The 19258-nt window shown below is 36.4% G+C and overlaps 1 protein-coding gene across 2 annotated transcripts in view; it reads right to left on the bottom strand.

The window, feature by feature from the left end:
* NLGN1 (neuroligin 1) overlaps window positions 1-19258 on the bottom strand; it is an 846948-nt gene that overhangs the window by 6530 nt on the left and 821160 nt on the right. For both annotated transcript variants that reach the window (XM_059687065.1, XM_059687064.1), the window contains exons 4-5: window positions 4497-4709; window positions 304-1093 (exon numbers count right to left, since the gene is read on the bottom strand). In XM_059687065.1, the coding sequence (XP_059543048.1) occupies window positions 304-1093; window positions 4497-4709 (1003 nt within the window). The remainder of the gene's footprint in view (window positions 1-303; window positions 1094-4496; window positions 4710-19258) is intronic.

The raw sequence follows: 19258 nt of genomic DNA, 5'->3' as shown, positions 1-19258 counted from the left end.
ATAAAATATTTGTCACTATTGAGTAATAATAATGTCTTACTTAAGTAAAACATCAAAATAAATTTAACTATTGAGTAGTGCAATATATATGTAAGCTTATTTAATAAACTTCTAAAAGGTAAGAACTAATAAAGCACTAATTTTTGAAGCACCACAGTATAGAATTTTGAGGAAAAAAAAAGGAAGAATATCCTGCTGTTATTAATCTATTAAATCATTCGGGCACAAAATGTATATTATTTTTAAATGCTTAAAGGGATATTTTTATTACATTATAGAAAAATTTATTCCTTAGGTACATACCCAGTTTTAGCAAAATTTGTCCAGTATGTCATTACAACTGCACTCAGCATCACGTCATTTTTCGAGAAATTACAAGGAAATAACTCTGTAGGTCCAATCATGGGGATTCCTAGTACATAGGGAACCTCATCTCCATGAGCTGCATCAGCCCACGCAGGAACCTGATCTGTTTGGCAATGATGGTAAAAGGCATAGAAATATGTAGGTGAACCAAAGTTTGAGTGAAGATCTGCTGTAGCAACAGCTGGTGCCACCCACTGATGGTCCGTAAACAAGGCCAGTAATGTCTTCCTTCTGGTTTCAGGGTTATGACGGTCAGCCCAGTCAGTATACATGAATTTAATGGTTTCTCTCAGAACATCTTTGCCTTCTGGATATCCATATAAATTATCAACAAAATTGGAAACAGCAAAGTCAAAATCACTAGCTGATATACCATCATCACTATCTACTATATTTTCAACAAATTTTAATCCCTCTCCTTGGTTAACTCCTAACATTATATCATAGTTGAGAAATTCTCCTTGCTCCATCAATATCTGAGGGTCATCTGGTATTACATCACCATCAATCACAGGTCCAAAGGCTATGTGGTATCGTGCTGGTTGAATATCTTGGTCAACAAGTTCTTTGTAAGGCTTCTTCTGTAGGCATTCCACCAATTCTACTGTATCTGAAACATTGCAGCCAACTTTTGTGGCCAACATTCTAGCATATTTTGCAGGTTGGAAACTAACCGCCCAGCTGGAAAGGGCTGTTCCACTTTGAGCTATTGCTCGTTGAAAAAGTCCTAAGGGAAAAACAACAAAGGATATTAGATGACCTTTGAGTAATGCTGTGGTAAAACAATAACATTAGATATTTCAGACGTGTATCTAAAAACCCAGATACAACTCAAGCACGATAGATAAAGACATTTTTGCTTAAGAGAAGGCACATAAGGGCATCCCCAGGGTATAATGAATTAGAGAGGAGGACTACGTCTTCTGCTTTGAGTTAACAATCACTTTAGGGATCGAGAAGTTTAAATTGTGTCTGTCTCAAAGAGGAGAGGAGGAGAACATGTAACTACTAGTGGTAAAAAGGCCCACATTTGTCTGTGCTCATCATGGAAACACCTATGTTATTATCAAAGCCAACCAGATGGAACCAACTCTCTCCCTACTATCTCTTCATCAGACTCTCTGTTGTCTTTTGAGGATATTTCCTCCAGTTTGGCTGCATATGTCTTCCTTCAAAATGGCTCCAATGCTTGTTTTAATCAGATTTTATTTGAAAAAAAATTGTTCAGAGCTCACCTTGGGGCTGGGGATTTGCTAATACCCTGGGGATAGCCCTGAGGCACACAAAACAGAATATCACTGTAGACATACTCTTCCCAGCTTTTTGTGTCAGACATAGTATGCTGAATATTCATCTTTCAAACATAACATTTTCACTAGGTTAAAGAAAAAAACATCAGCAGAGGATTTTGTGGGGTGTGATTTAACTTCTTTCAGTTTTGAATGTGCGCTGCTATGTTTTATCATAAAAAATGCAAAGTACATGGCCCGCTGCTTTTCACTTAATTGCATTTAAAAATTAAAAATCACAGTCCCATATACAGTTTGATTAGAACTGCATGCCATTCAAATTTGCAAATGCACTTTATCTACCCATTAAGATATTTTCAAATAAAATCCTTGTGTTAAATTTATCTATTTTCTTTTTAAAAAGTACATTTGTTACCATTTTCCAAATGCAGCCTTGTCGACTGGTTATTTAAACACATGCTCAGTTATTCATATGTGTTAACGAGATAAGAACAGTTTTCACAAAGGTGCTAAAACAGTTTCTGAATTAGAAACAGAATTTTAGATTTTTCTCCAAATGCATATACGTATTCAAAATGTAGTCTATAATATGTTCCTAGATAATTCTAAAAACAATACTAATTTAAATCTGTTTTGGTTTCTGACATCTTTAAGAATATATTTTTAGTTTGCTAGAGCAAAGTATGCCAGAGTAAATGATATAAATACAGATAATTTCAAAAAATTATATAGGCTATGTGTCAACATTAGCTCAGAGAAATATTTTACTAATTAAAAACTTGACAACTAATATAAACCTTGTGATTTCTATAATATTTTTCCCCTTTAAGGGGCTTAATGACATTAACTATATATACCAAAAATGATTTTGCAGAAAATACCTATCATTAAATATAATCTGAAAGATGCCACCTGGATGGTATTGGGAAAACCAGGGAGTTTATCATTAGTGAGAGTGCTTGTTGTGTGTACACAAGCTGTGGTTGACTTCTGGTTGATATAGGCCTAAGCATTGCTACAGCTCTGGGGAGTTTACAGACTTTAAAGTCTGTCTGTACTGGAGACAGAATTAGCCCGATGATTTCCAGACATCTCCCAATCAGGCAGCTTTGTGGAGACAGGCTTAGGACTAGATCAAACATAAGTCCACTTGTGTGGCCAGGTATGAACAGATTTCCTTGAAGAGGCTGATGGAATGCTGTATTGTTGACTGTATTGAGGCTGATGGAATGCTGTATTGTTGACTGTTTGCCATTTGCCATTGTTTACCACATCATCCATTGATAATTAGCGATGCTAGCCAATGAGCTAATTGATTCATCTTTTTATATGGAATGTTAGTTTTATACTAGCTGGAACTGGTTTGGGTGCCCATGTTTGCTTTACATTTACAAAAAGTTTTAGAAAACCTGGGAGGAAAGAACGTTTGCAATCAAATGACCCTAAGATCTAGACCCTAAGATCTAAACAGAATTAACCACTGTCAACTTAGATAAAATATTGGCTTACTATAGTCCCTAGCTAGAACTATATAATCTGTTCTTTTTTAAAAAAACAGCAACTCTGTTATTTCATAATAAGCCATTTCATTACTGACCAAATCTCTATACAATTGGAAATGTTCTCATATGTGCCATTTTGTCATCTCGAGTCAGAACTCTACTACTACATATGAGATGTTACAGAAATGATGTCTATAAGTTACGTCCATAACAATATATGATAAAATAATAATAATAATAATAATAAGTAACATATGATTCTACAAATACATATACTCATTTAATTACTTGCTGATTTTTCAAAATTCCACATAAATGTATCTTTGATACCAAAAACAAATATTCTATATTTGGTGCTTATATCATAAAACTCAGACTTACAAATTAAGATGTTTTATGAACACTTGACAATGTATATTTTTTATATATATAAAATGACGAAAGTACAAAATATAAGATGGCCTATGTTGATGTCTATTTTCTATCTTTCCATCTCTTATGTGTGTGAAATGGAAAGAAACTATTTGTTTTTGCAAACTTCTCCAATAAAACACTTTCTGTTCTTGAGGATACAAGTTAATGATGTAAGTTGAATGAATGACTAAACTCACGGTGAGAAGGGAGTCAATAAAAAACACACAACAACATAAGGAGCTTTGGGCAGGCACTTAAAAAGGGGATCAAGGCCAGAAAATGGAGACAAGAAAAAATGTTTTGTGGGTTTAAGCAGCCTCAGTGCTCCATGCTGCTTTGCTAAGCTCTTGGAGGGAAAAACACTTTTGGGGTTGAAAATAGAAAAAAACTACAAATTCAGACCTATTTTTTTTTTAATTGAAAGCTCTACTAGTGACCTTGATGCTTTGACAATTTTGGATCATGCATGCAAAATAATCAAACATCTATTCTCCACTCAGGCAACAAGTGAAAATCTAATTTCTAGACAAACTAGCTTAGAACTCCTTCTTTCTTACCAGCAAAGGGTTTTAAATGTCTGTTGTCTCAAAAGTAGATTATACACAATCCTTAAATAAAAACACACCTTGTCTTTTATTTTGATTACTGAATAAACAGAGATAATAGAACTGTGAACATCCTTGAAATTCCCTAAAAATCACCCTTTGGAGAAAGGAAAAGTAACTGTGATGTGAACTATTCTGAAGTGTGCTTGAAAGGGCTTCCGTACCAAGCTCCACAGGAGACAGAAAGTTTGACAACAATCTGAACATGCATAAAAGCTGAAGAAACAAAATTCTAAACAGTTATTGAGTTCAACCTGACACTCAGTTTGAACAGAGAAATATATACAGAGCATCACATACTACTGATGGTGGTGGCATGCAGACACCAAAATTGTCAAAATTTGCAACCTGCATAATACCTTTGGTTGAATTGCTCCAACGGTTACCTTCAGAATAATGGGATAAAGTCAGCAGATTGACACACGAACCCCCAGCGCCAGATCCAAAAACAGTGATTCTTAAGGGGTCACCACCAAAGAATCCAATGTTTTCACTAGTCCATCTTAAAGCCTGTATGAGATCAAGGAGTCCATAGTTTCCTTTTGCAGCCTGATCTCCTGTGCTCAAGAAACCTGGAAAATAAAAATAAAAAGACACCTTAGAAACACCCTTTTGATTTGACATAAATCAAATCAGAATTAAATTTAAATATAACTGAAGCCAGTGTTCATCAAGATGAGTACATGTTTTTTAGTAAAATATATATATATATATATATATTTTCCACCAGAATTAAAAAAAATTACTTTAGGGAGAATAGTAGAGACTAAAATTTGAAAATTGACATTTATCTTCTCCAAGTTATCCAGGTAATAGGCAACAAGGGGCAGATAAAGGGAATGAAAACATTCTGAGAGACCTCAGGGAGAGATTCTAGAGGCCAAGTTACTTGGTGGGGATATTTGGGACAGTATCAAGGGGCACATGAGAATGTGCTTTCGCATAAAACACTGTGTCAGTCCTCAGGTTGCTCATGGTCTAACATGGTTGGAATTTAAAGTATGTGCAGCAGAGTGCAGGATGTGAGGGTGGAGAATGTGTATTTTTCTAAAACTTGTTAAGAAATAATCACTGTTAGAGGTAATTTGAAACCACCTTTTGGAATACCTTAAATGCTAAACTGAGGATATTTGCACAATTAGAAAACAGTGTAGAAAGAAGGAAAAGGGATTAGTTAAAGAACATATATGCATAACCTATAGACACAGACAACAGTGGTGATGGCCAGAGGGAAAGGGGGCAAAGGCTGAGTGGAGGTGGGAAAAGGAGGGAAAAATGGGGGAATCTATAATAGTGTCAACAATAAAAATAAAATTAAAAAAAGTGTAGAATAATTGAAGATTTTTGAAAAGTTCTGATTCATATTTCTGGGATGTTTAAAGCTCTGCTTTATAGTGAATCTGATAATGAGGAGAAGTGTACTAGTATATTGCACAATAAAAAGAATGGCATAGGGTAGAGGTTGTAGGGGTCTGAATTGACAGGGTGGAAAAGGCAATTGAAAAAAAGGAGATAGGTCCCATTTGTTTTGTCTTTCTTTTGTTTCCTTTGCCCAATATCAGAAAAAATATTGCTATAAGAAATGTCCAAGATTTTACTGCCTGTGTTTTCCTCTAAGATTTTTATGGTTTCAAGTCTAACATTTAACTAAAAAGTTTTTGCACAGCAAAGAAAAATATCAACCAAATGAAAAAACAACCCACTGAATGGGAGAACATATTTGCCAATGATACATCTTGGCTGTAAAAAAAAAGAAGGAAATCTTATCCTTTTGGGACAGCATAGATGGAGCTGCTGAAATAGACCAATCTGAGAAACACGAGTACCACTCATATGTAAAATTTAATGAACAAAATAAACTAATAAACAAAATATAAATAGACTTATAGATAGAGAACAGACTGACAGCTATCAGAGAGGAGGGGGAAGCAGAGGAAGGCTGGGTGAGAAAGGTGAAGGGATTAAAAACACACACAATATATTCATAGATACAGACAACTGTATGGTTATTACCAGAGGGAAAAGGAGGTAGGGGGAGACAGAAGAAGGTAAATGGGGGATAAATGGTGATGGAAGAAGAATTGATCCAGAGTGGTGGAACACACAATACAATGTACAGGTGATGTGCTATAGAATTATACACCTGAAATCTATATAATTTTATTAACCAACTAGAGGCCTGGTGCACAAAATTTGTGCACTCGGGGGGTGGGTGGGAGGGAGTCCCTCAGCTTGGCCTGCACCCTCTTGCAGTCTGGGATCCCTCTGGGGATGTCTGACTGATGGCTTAGGCCCACGCCCCGCCAGCAGTCAGACACCCTTAGCGCTGCCCTGGATGTGGGTGAGGCTCCCACCACTGCCGCTGCACTAACCGGCCATGAGCCCAGCTCAGGGCTTCTGGCTGAGTGGTACTCCCTCTGTGGGAGCGCACTGAACACCAGGGGTCAGCTTCTGCATCGAGTGTCCACCCCCTGGTTGTCAGTGTGCATCATAGTGACTGGTTGTTCTGCTGTTCGGTCAATTTGCATATTAGCATTTTATCATATAGGATGTCACCCCAATAAATTCAATAAAAATTTAAATAAATAAATAAAATTTTAAAAAATAAACAAAAGGAGACAGAGAAAATACGGCGGCACTAACAGCTGAATGACATTCTTATGTAGTAGTAGGTCCTAGAATAATATTTTTTCATGCTATGTCACGATAATAGTGACATGCCATAATAGGAACTTAACTCTTGTTTATATCAATTAGCCTGTGGTAAAATTGGCTTTGTTATAGGTCATTTCCCTTAAAGTCACAGAACCTATTGATGACATTAAGTGAGGACTTACCGTATATTAAAGTTATAGAGAAAAGAATAAAAAACATTACTTTTATAACACTTTAAGCATCTTCATTCATTTTCCTGACAATAGTTTTTATACTATATTTGTTATAACTTTTGAAATGAACATCTACTCTAATATACTTCTGCATTTAGAATAAATTTGGTAGAAAATATAAAAGTATTTCATAAAATATTCCATTTTATGAACTATTTGTATATTATGTAGAACATATTTTGAGATATATTACATGTAAATTGGTTAATTATATTCAATTAATTAATTTCCAAACTCAACAAATTTATAGAATTAATTTTTAAAAATTGAATTTATTCCTTTATTGCAGAGCCATCATAGAAACTCAACATAATGGGTCAATTTAATGGTAAAAATTATTTAATCCAAATTGTAAAAATGTACTTCACAATTACATTTGTGAAAACTAGGCTGTTATAACAATACCTATTAAATGAGTAAAATCCATCTATGCCCACAATGAATCTATGGACAAGAAGTTCTTTAGGATCATTATAGCAAGCAACAGATTTTGACAAATATGAAGAAATGCAGATGATTAGTTCTTCTTTCCTTACAAGAATTAAAATTCTAAGGAAAAAACCCCCACTATAATCTCTACTCTATTGTGCACATATACATGTGCATGTATGTATGTATGTGTGTGTGTATAATGCTGAAATATTAAATCATCCTTGAGATGGAGATTGACTTTTAAAAAAATAGGTTACAAATCAAGATAGCTTTCTGGTCACACTCATTACTTTTTATTGAATCTGCATAATAATGTAAGGAAATTTTCATGGGATCTTTTTATATAAAAGTACTTTCAAATACTCAATGGTCATATAAATGAGCATATTAAAATACATTACAAAAACATGACAGGGAACTCTTTTAACTTTATTTGCTAGTAAGTGAATTTTGGTGTAAAACCTGTTAGCTTAAGCTCCTGAAGGAACTTATGGCATGACTGATAGAACAAACCCTGAAAACAACATTATGAAAAGATTATTGTGCATTAGATAGTAAGACTCTTGAAGGATAAAGGAGGCATGAGTGTGTGTGTGTGTGTGTGTGTGTGTGTGTGTGTGTGTGTGTTAGAGATAGAATGAATGAAAGGAATGCACACTCTAGGTAGTAATAAACTATAATTCTATGTTCACAAATATGGTATATTCAGATAGAAATTTGATTTTTGAATACAGCTTATGTCAATCAGGAAAGAACCCTGGATATGTGTTTAATTCTTCTTGAAATAATATTGAATAACTCCAGTTTCATTCAAATACATCTACATTCATACAAAATTGACTTATCTTATCTAATAATAGACAAACATGGTAATTAACCATACCTCCGCTAAGCTTCCCATTGGCTAATCAGCAGGATATGAAAATTAACCACCAACAAAGATGGTGGCCGGAAGCCACGCAGCTGAAGCGAACATGAGGCTTGCTTGCTCCAGTGATGGAGGAAGCCAAGGTTCCCCGCCTGCCGCGGCTCAGCTCTGAGCTCTGGATGCAACAATGTTGCAATTATAGAAGTTAAACAAACCCCAGGTACCTGCTTTCAGCCAGCCATGGCCTCAGAGCTTAGAGAGCCAGTGATGGTAACAGAGTTTCAATTATAGAAGCTAAACAAACCCAGATACCTGCTTTCAGCCAGCCATGGCCTCAGAGCTGGAGCTGGCTCTCAGCTCCAGTGACAGCCATAGAAGGTAAATAAATCCCAGAATAAAATAAAAAAAAAAGAGGCTGGGAGCTTCAGTCGCCAGCCAGCTATAAAACGGCCCTCAGGCCCTCACCCAGACTGACCAGGCACCCCAGTGGGGACACCAACCCTGAAGGGGGTGTGACCAGCTGCATACAGCCATCATCTCCTCATCCAGGCTGGCCAGGCACCCCAGTGGGGACCCCCACCCTGAAGGGGTGTGACCAGACTACAAACAGCCATCAGCCCCTCACCCAGGCTGGCCAGGCACCCAAGTGGGACCCCCACCCTGATTTGGGACACCCTTCAGGGCAAACCAGCCAGCCCCCACCCGTGCAACAGCCCTCTATCCTATATAGTAAAAGGGTAATATGCAAACTGACCCTAACAGAGAACAACTGGGAATGACTGGTCACTATGACACACACTGACCACCAGGGGGCAGACGCTCAATGCAGGAGCTGCCCTCTGGTGGTCAGTGCGCTCTCACAGGGGGAGCTCTGCTCAGCCACAAGCCAGGCTGACTGCTGCCAGCACAGTGGTGGTGGTGGGAGCCTCTCCTGCCTCCTCAGCAGCGCTAAGGATGTCAGACTGCAGCTTAGGTCTGCTCCCTGCTGGCAAGTGGACATCCCCCGAGGGCTCCTGGGCTGCCAGAGGGATGTCTGACTGCCAGCTTAGGCCCAATCCCTGGGGAGCAGGCCTAAGCCAGCAAGTGGTCACCCCCGAGGGGTCCCAGACTACGAGAGGGCACAGGCCGGGCTGAGGGACCCCCTACCCCCGAGTACACAAGTTTTTGTGCACCGGGCCTCTAGTTAATAAAATAATTGTCCTTCACTATGGAACATGTAGAGAACCATTGTGATAAGATTATTTGTCCCTCCATTAACTGAATAGTATCCCTTTTATAAGTCGCACCAACTTTAACCACTCTGGCAGATTGGTCAAATACAAGAATTCTATAAAAAACATGTCAGTTCTCTGAAGAGTAACTTCTACTTTACATATAATTTAAAGAAATCTTGTAGCATCTTCAAAAAAATTAAACAAAGTGGACTGAATTCAAAAATTGTACTCTTAAGTATTGCATGGGTAGCAAAGCAAATCATGGGTAAAAGATGGTGTCCTAAACTGCGAATGTGCAAGCTACTCTGCCAAGATCTAATTTTACCCATTGGTACTGAATTGAATTGCCCTCATTCTTGGTTTCTATATCATGGGAATGCTGGTTTTTCTATCTATCATCTATCTATGTTTTCAACTAAAATAGAGTGAATGTATAGAGCCACTAAGAATTTTATATTAGAAAAAACTAGTTGCTGCCTTTACTAAGGCCAGCCAACCAATCAAATTATATCTCTTTAGACCTGATAAACTGATGCTACATGATTGTATGAATTCTTTGATTTCTGATGCTATAATTAAATAAAACTGTAGCTCAGCTAAGAACACAAAATGAGAAAAGTTAAATAAATCACTGCCTCAGAAGAGACAGTTTGCTAATTACCTAAGTGATGTGCATTGGCAGCATTCTTTATACCTTGTCATCCAATGAAATACTTTATTCATTTAAAGTTCTGTTTTAAAATTGTTAGCTTTGGTTTCCTTAACAGCAGAATCATTTCAGATCACTCTAGTTGGAACTTTATACTGCACTGCTCAACTATAGTCTAGCCATAGCAAAACTCAACTTTGCAAAAGATCTGAAAGTGTTGCTTTGGAAAAGGTTGTTTCCTTAGTGTCACTGAAATTATTCTTAACAGATCGTCACTCACATTATCTGGCCTTTCCTGACCTTCAATTGGAAGCTCCTAGAGTGTGTGACTAATTGATATCCTAACATACCAGCTCATTATTTTTTTTAAGATAGAACAATAATGATTATAAAATAAACAACAAACTCTTCTCCTTTTTTGGGGTATATATATGTGTATGTGGGGGGAAAGTAGCAGAATTTTTCAGAAACAAATCAACTAATTTACTTGACTCAAATATAAAACCTTGACAAATATTACATTAGAAATTAAAAAAAACTTTAAAAATTCATAATTACTATTATGCCAAGAATTATTTTACCAGCTCATTGTATCCACTACAATTGTCATTCAACTATGTGTTCAACCAGAATTTCTTTAATAGCATTCTTTTCACTTAAAAAGTCATTCTATTAAAAAACATCTTCAATTATTGTTCTGCATGGAACTACTAGTTCTACTGACCTAATTAAATTTACAGAGCAGGCCAAAACCAGTTTGGCTCAGTGGATAGAGCGTCGGCCTGCGGACTGAAGGGTCCCGGGTTCAATTCCTGTCAAGGGCATGTACCTCGGTTGCGGGCACATTCCCCAGTGGGAGATGTGCAGGAGGCAGCTGATCGATGTTTCTCTCTCATCGATGTTTCTAACTATCTCTCTCCCTTCCTCTCTGTAAAAAATCAATAAAATATATTTTTTAAAAAAATTTACAGAGCAGGTTTGGCCTCCATTTGATATTTACTAGACCTAGAAACTAGGATTACTTTCAGGTGTTAGAAAAAACATTAGCATGGAAAAATCAAATAAATTGAGTAAGGGGAAAATAAAGACATAAATATTGTGATCAAAGTACTGGCTTGGACTACTGATGTCTACTGAACTCAGATAGTTCTCTGATAGGAAGACTTGAAGGGGTACGGGGGGAGCTAAGTTATCTGGCAGCAGCCCTGCAGTTTATTGGTTGATCCAATTTATATTTAAGTCTCTTACACACAGACTTATAGGCAATGTCTTTGAATGTAAAACAAAAAGGAAGCAGAGTGTTTCTCCATAGAAAAATGATCCGAATGTATTCAATGAAGAAACTGAGAGTAGGAACAATACAGACTGTTTACATTTGAAGTGACATCTAGAATGTCAGAAATTTAAGACATCAGTGATTCTATACTGTAGTTGTGCTTTCTTTTTGGTGGGAAGCGGAAATATGAATAACTATGTTTTTGGTGTTTAACTTCTGGAAGTTTTAAACAGAATATACAGGGGGTCCCTAAAAATGTATACACACTTTTTTTCTGATAGCTCAATTAATATTCCTTTCTTTTCAGGTTTAACCTGTTATAATTAATAATTATTCAAAGTGTGCATATATTTTTGGGGACACACGTGCTACATATATATATAATATATATGTACATATATATACACACACATATATGTATATGTGTGTATACATCTATCTATACACATATACATATAGGTAAATATAAATATAAATATTCTACTCCATGTAGTTCATTCTATACATAAAGAAGTAGGAAAAAAATCTTCTATGTTCATCAATGCCATCATATGAATACAGATAAGTGTAGTCAAATTGATAAATAGTTTAACATAGAAACCATACTGAGCATTAAAGAGCTAGCCTTATAGACATGACATTTTAAATAAATGGTAATGAGGCATCCTTCTGGGAACTTGGGACTGTAGATCAGAAAATAACTCATGAAGGATTTTGCATCTTAAACATAAAAGGATTTAAAACTGTGTGATTAATACTTAAATTCCTTCCAACTGAAATGAAACTGGAAATCCCATGTGCTAACTCTGTCTTCTTAGTTGCTATGTCCAATCCATTTTTCCTTGTCTTCTATCTCTGTCTCTTGCTTTCCACTCATGTCACTGACTTATTCTAGGTCCTTCTCTTTTAGAGTCATGAAATCCTTCTACTAGTCACTCCACCTCCAATCTCCAGCAAACAAGTACTACCTTCTAGTCTGTCACCAGACTTGCTTTTGAAAAATATTCTGTTCTAATGGGGAGACATTGCTGCATCAAAGTAAAACCCTCATGTAAGATATAATTGGATACTTTCCCCCTTTGTTTTCCCTTTAAGTCAAGATTGTTTAAAATATAATGTTTTAAGATTCCCCAAATTGAAAATTTGGATTCTACATAAGGAATAAGAACACACACAACACTGTTTAATTATCTATCACTGCTAGCTAGTTTCCTTGCTGTTACGTTCTCTTGAAAGCTAGTGTCTACTTCTTTATATGTATCATCTGGCAGAAACTTTCTCTGAATTGAGGCTATCTAATATCATAATTTCGTGATATTTTTAAAATTTTATATTTTGGTACAGTTATTTATTTATTTATTTATTTATTTATTTATTTATTTATTTGGAGACCATTTGCTTTTTAATGCCTCATCTTTGGGAAGATCAAAATGAGTTACTGGCCAAGGCTTCTGGCTCCTGATAGCTGGACACAAAGGCAATAAGAAAGATGCCTGGAGCGAAAATACCTGTGGTGTTTCCCTATCATTCAGTCCCAAATTCCCAACATTTTCACCATTTCCGATGTAAACAACTGAGGTTGATTCTTCTGTGTCATATTCAATTTTAACATTTACAACTTCTTCCAAATGGAACTAAAATATTAATTTTAACCAATTTCTTCTGAATATAGATAGTCATGGAGAGAAAACGGCCCCAATTCGCTTAGCTCTGAATTATGTACACTAACTACATTTCAAGAATGGTCCAAGATACTGGGGAAAAAGGAACCCCAGACACAGCCTTCCAATCATCCCTTTTATTCTACTGCCCAACCTAAGGCTGTTAATGGTCACACTTTTTGGTCTGCATGTCCAAAAACCAAAAATAGCTTATCTAACATTCCCTGAAGTAGGCTATTGTGTACTTCTTGTCTATTTCAATTTGGAAAACAAAACTGATATCAAACCTGACAAAATTCCTGTGCTTTATGAATAACTGCTTTCACAAAGAAGGGATAAAGGAGAAATCTCCCTTCTAAAAAGACTTTTCAAAGAAATCACATTGTTCATTTCTAATTGTTCCGATTATGCAGGAATGTGTCTGATGATTTAAATGCATACTTTGCTTCAACACATGACATTGAGGGAGCCACAATGGCTCCATTTAAGAAAAGCCTTCAGAAACAATATATTTCAGAACTATTCTATACTAGAGGTACAGTCACAAATTCGTGCATGGGTGAGGTCCAGCCAACCTGCCCCAATCAGAACCGATCTGGACAGGTGGGGGAGGGGCCGGGGTGGTTGGCTGGCCAGCCTTGCCCCCTGGTCGAACTCTCTGTCAAACTCCTGGTTGAGGGGACAATTTGCATATTAGCGTTTTATAATATAGAACTAGAGGCCCGTTGCATGAAGAGATTCGTGCAATAGGCCTTCCCTTCCCCTGGCTGCTGGCACCGGTTTTCCTCCGGCACCTGGGACCCAGGCCTTTGCTCCAGATGGAGCCTTCAGTTTTCGCTCTGCTGCTTCGCCCCCTACATATGCAAATTAGCTGCCATCTTTGTTGGGTTAATTTGCATACTCTACTGATTGGCTGGGGAACGTAGCAGGGAAGGTTAATTTATATGTTTGTCTATTATTAGGCAAGATAGCTTCAGGAGCAATAAAAGTTCTGTAAATTCTATCTAATGCATATTTTGGTCTGGTTTATGTGATCCCATTGTAATGTGAATGTGTGTGCACTTTGTAATTTATTAATTGTATTTATAACTTGTTCATATTCTTTATTTTCTCTGAACTGTGTGCCTTTCCCACAATGGCCATTCTACACATGTTTGCTGAATGAAGGAAGACATGAATGCATTGCAATTCTATTAGCACATAGGGACCAAGAAGTAAACTTTCCAAATGAAAGAGGTCTGTGTATGTATAGTATTTCTTAGGTGGCAGCAATGGGAATTTAGAAGACAATCCTTTCTGCAGCCAATATGTAGAGTAAAGTTCTTAGATGTAGAGTGTGTGGCAGTAGCTTTAAAGGTAGAAAAATAGGACACTACTGGGTAGCGCTTACCTGAAGAATTGGACTACAGACCAGCAAGCAAGCCCCGATTATTGGCCAAAGAACATAAAGTTTGAGAGGCATTTGAGATTCTCTCATTTGTGTTGTGAAAAGAGCACCAAACTTAGTAGGACAGCTTGGGTTATGCAGGGTATAAGCAAGTTACCATGTGTGAACCAGTTAATTAGCACCTCTGAGTCTCAGATTCCTAATAAACAAGACTAATAGTAGTATGTACCCTACCAAGTTGCCATTATTAAAAGACTAGAAGCCTGGTGCACAAAATTCATGCAGGGGGCAGGGGTCCCTCAGCTCAGCCTGCACCCCCTCACAATCTGGGACCCCTCAGGGCCCAATCCCTTCCTCTCTCTCTCTCCTTCCCTCCCTCATTTATTTCATCCTTTCTTCCTTCTTTCCTCCCTTTCTCTCTCTCTCTCTCTCTCTCTCTCTCTCTCTCGCTCTCTCTCTCTCTCTCTCTCTCTCTCTTTCTCTCACTTCCCTATCAATTTTGGAATTACATGTTAAATTTACTTTTCTATTTAATCTCCTAAATATTGAACAGTTTGCTGATCTTTCTTTGTTTTCCTTTATCTTTCATTTTTTTGAGGAATATAGGTCAATTATTGTTTAGAATGTCCCTTAATTAGAGTTTGTTTAATATTTCTCATAATTATTTCCTCAGGTTATGAGTTTTGGGCAGAAAAGTCATAGAAATAATGTTGTGCTCAACTCAATGCAATATAATAGGAGGCACCGCATGTTGATTTATCCCATTTAGTTAAGATGGTAATTTCCAGGTTTCTCCAATATTAAGTTACTATGCTTCCTTTATATTTAATAAATAGAGACAGATTATGTTTAGACTCTGTAAATGTCCTGCTTCTAATCACACTTTCTTCCACTAACTTAAGCATTTGTTCATGCTTCTTATGTGAAGCAAATATTAATTTTATCATTTATTTTATTATTAGTTGCAATTGGCAGTAAAAGATTTCCATTACCCCCAGTTTGCATTCATTATTCATTCATTCATTCATTCATTCATTCATTTATATTGTTATGAATTCATGAGTTCTTATTTATTCTAGGGGTTATAATCTTTTACTATCCTTTAATATGATACTCAAATTGTCCCTTATTTGGCCAGTGGGATTCTCTCCAAACTGCCTTTTATGTAATTTTGACATGTTCTCATCATCTTTCAACATATCCTTACTTCTCTTTGGTAAAATAAAAAAAAAATATCATTTTTGCAAGAAACCGCTAATTCGTATTGGTCTTGGTCTTTACTCGGTTAAAATATTTGACCAGCTAAAATTTTTTGATTGTTTTTCATGTATAAAGCAATTTGATGTTTAATTAAATTTACAAATTGATTTAATAAAAATAAATTAATTAACCTGATAAGTAATTACAAAAATTACCAAAAATTAATAATTACAGAAAGCAGAAAAGCAGCTTATTTCTGAATTTTGGAATATAAGGATATCTCATTTGTGAAAAAGTAGCATGCAATGAGGTAAAAACACTCATCTGGAACAACGCTAAATAATCTCACAAACACCACATATACAAGTACCAACACACCACTATACACACACAAACACACATGCACACAAATACCTACAAGAATAACAAAACTGTAACTCAGCCTAGCTAAAAATACTTTTAATGACTTCAAGTTTTTGAAATCCGGAGAGAACATGCCAATGTGAGTAGCCTATATGATGCCACTAGAATAAAATAAAGTCAATGATGAGGGCAGGGGAAAGGATTCTTCCTCTAGCACTTCAAATCCACTTAGGAAACTGTAACAGGCAGGAAAGATGTACACAAGGTGATTCAGCACCCAATCCTTAGGTTACCTCCATCTGAGCTGCTGCCACATTGAATTGTCACTTGAGTATTGGTCTATCTTCCTACATAGAGAACATCTTTGTGTTCTTCACACTTAATTACCATTGAATAATATTCCATGTAACATTTAATAAATATATAACAAATGAATAAACTTCCTAGTAGGGTTTCTATCCCTATGCTCTCTTACCTGATGATACATGTAACTAAATGAACAGGGCTTTCACTTAGTTCTCAAAATACCCTGGGAATAAGGGAATATTAATATACACAATTCTCAATATATTAGAACCTTTTCTGTAATTTAAGAATTATATATATAATTAGTATTGGGTCTTGGTCTTTGCTTAATGTTTAATTAGTTACTGATATTAGTTACTGATAATTAGTTACTGATATATAATATAGTTACTGATTTCTTTTTATGCACAGCCTAAATACAGATATAGTTGGACTATTCTATGTTTACAAATACCAGAAAAATCTGGCACATTTTATGACATTATGTAGACACAATTACTCAGAAGAAATGACCCAGAAGATAGACCTACTAAAAATAATATGTTTATTTTTGTCTAATGTAATTATTCACAATTATGGGCATAATAATTAAAAACAAAGGTATAAACAAGAGTGGTGTAAGTATTCTACAACAAATGGTGAACATATGTAGATTGAGAAAAGTCTCAGATTAGAAGTGAAATCTAAATTACACTAAGCTTTTTCCCAATAATCTGATCTCAAATAAAACTGGAATGATAATCCTAATTTCTCAGGCTCTCAAAATTTTAAATTTTAAATATCTTTTTAAAGAACCCAAATTTTCCTGGGAAGTTTCAATTAGTGGTTCTTAAGAGACAAGTTTGTGAACCGTAGATTAGGGCCATATGGTATGCATTATAGAGCAGCTGCTGGTATACAGAAAGGCATTAGAACAGGGAGCCGGAATATCCTGAGGCAAGCCACTAATACCAGCTACCCACATAGCAGCACCAGCAGTTAGCCTCGGGTCATCTTATTTACTAATGCAAAAGGGGTATATGATAGCTCTTAATTAGATGTGAACAACAAATCCACCTAATAATGAAAATTGAAATTTTTGGTTTTTGCTTTTGTGTTCTACTTAAGCCTATGTAACGTGGCATGATTGGCCCCTGCAATCCATAAGAAGTATTGCCTGAAGCCCCCAGTCTATTGCTGTGTTTGTGAACCAGTGAAGGCTCACCAAGGAGGAAATTATTCATGTAACTGGGCCTTCAGTTAGAGGAATTGTTCAAAAGTTTTCCTAGCCTAGCAATTCCTGCAGCAGCTAATATGGATCTTCAGCTCAGAGGGTCATAGAATGCTGTTCAATAGCAAGGAAATATTGAAACACACAAGGTCAATTTAGAAGAAGCAGTGATCTGAATCTCTCCCCCTCCCCCCAGGGTGCCCTCACATTAAGCTTGGAATTATAATTGAAAATAAATCTTTCGTGTCTGGGTGACACATTTGAGGTCCTGTCCGGGTGCAGTTTTCACTAAGCATTCTATCTTCCAGCTTGAAGTCACTGTCCTTTTCAGCTGATTTGACCTGCAAATGCCACAGTAGGATGTTGGCTGCCAAGTGATTAGCTATTCAAGAAAAAAGTGAAACAAATCTCTGTATTAATATACATGAGGGGAAATGAGAGAGAATCTGAGACTGGAAGGCACAGAAATCGATGTTACAAGCTGTGCAGTAAGGCATACTCCCCCAGATCCAGTAGGGGGATCAAACCCCAGAAAGGAAGGGTGACATTTGGCAGAAGTGGGGCAAGAGACAGCTGCCATGGGTTGAAGTGACAGCTTGATTTTCTAGTACTTAATGTAAAGAGTTTGTCTTTTTTTTTTTTCCAGAATGAAAAGAACACCTTGTTATTATGCCACTGAGCAAAAGGCATATACATGCAGAATTCAATCTTTTTTTTTTCTTTCACATTGAGGATTGGAGTGGAGCTATACTGAAAGGAAGGCATGATTTTTTTAAATTTTAATTTGCTAACTTACAATGCACTTTAAAGCAATTAGTAGCTAGTAAAGAACATGTATATAGCCTTTCTTCCTTCTGTTAGAAATTCCCTTCTTTGTCTTAGAAAATCAGATAATCAGGAAGATCACTTAATATTACAAATATAAATCTTTTAATTATAATAGTTCATTGAATCAGCATTTGTTGGGCACCTACTCTTTGCCCAGAACTCTGCTAGTTACTCAATATAGAAAGTTTAATAAGACTTGTTCCCTGTTCTTCAGAAAGTTAGGTTTCATTCGAATGTTTCCTTGAAAGTATTCCTTGACCTTCCTGAAATCTCACCATGAAGAAAGTGTGTGAAAGTTTTTGGATTCTACCTCCTGAGTCAAAATATCTGGGGGAAGAGCCTAGACTGGGGGTGGAATCTGCACTTTTTGCAAGTTCCCAGGTAATTTTGATGTACACTAACATTTCAGAACTCTGATGCCTTACAGGTAAAGAATTCTTATCAAAAAATTAAGACTGGAAAGAACTTTAATAGCTAGTGCAATCAATTATTTTACAGATGAGAAAACTAAGAATCAGAGTACATATTAATTGCCTGATGTCACTTGGCTAGTCAGGAACCCAGTTTTCAGTGCTTGTATAGGGTATAAACTATATTATGGGTTTCTTTTTAAAAAATTAATTAATTAATTAGTTAATTAATATTAGAGAAAGAGGAAGAGAGAGAGAGAAAAACACCGATGTGGGAGAAAAATATCTATTGGATGCCTCCTGCCTGCCCCCTACCTGGCTGGGACTGAGCAGCAACTGGGGCATGTGCCCTGACCAGGAGTGGAACCGGCAATCCTTCGGTGTGTGGGAGAATGCCCAACCAACAGAGCCACAGTGGCCAGGGAGGTT

Source organism: Myotis daubentonii, chromosome 3, assembly GCF_963259705.1.
Source record: "Myotis daubentonii chromosome 3, mMyoDau2.1, whole genome shotgun sequence".
Lineage (NCBI taxonomy): Eukaryota > Metazoa > Chordata > Mammalia > Chiroptera > Vespertilionidae > Myotis > Myotis daubentonii.
Note: the sequence above shows the minus strand (reverse complement) of the source record. Positions and strands in the feature narration are given on the sequence as shown.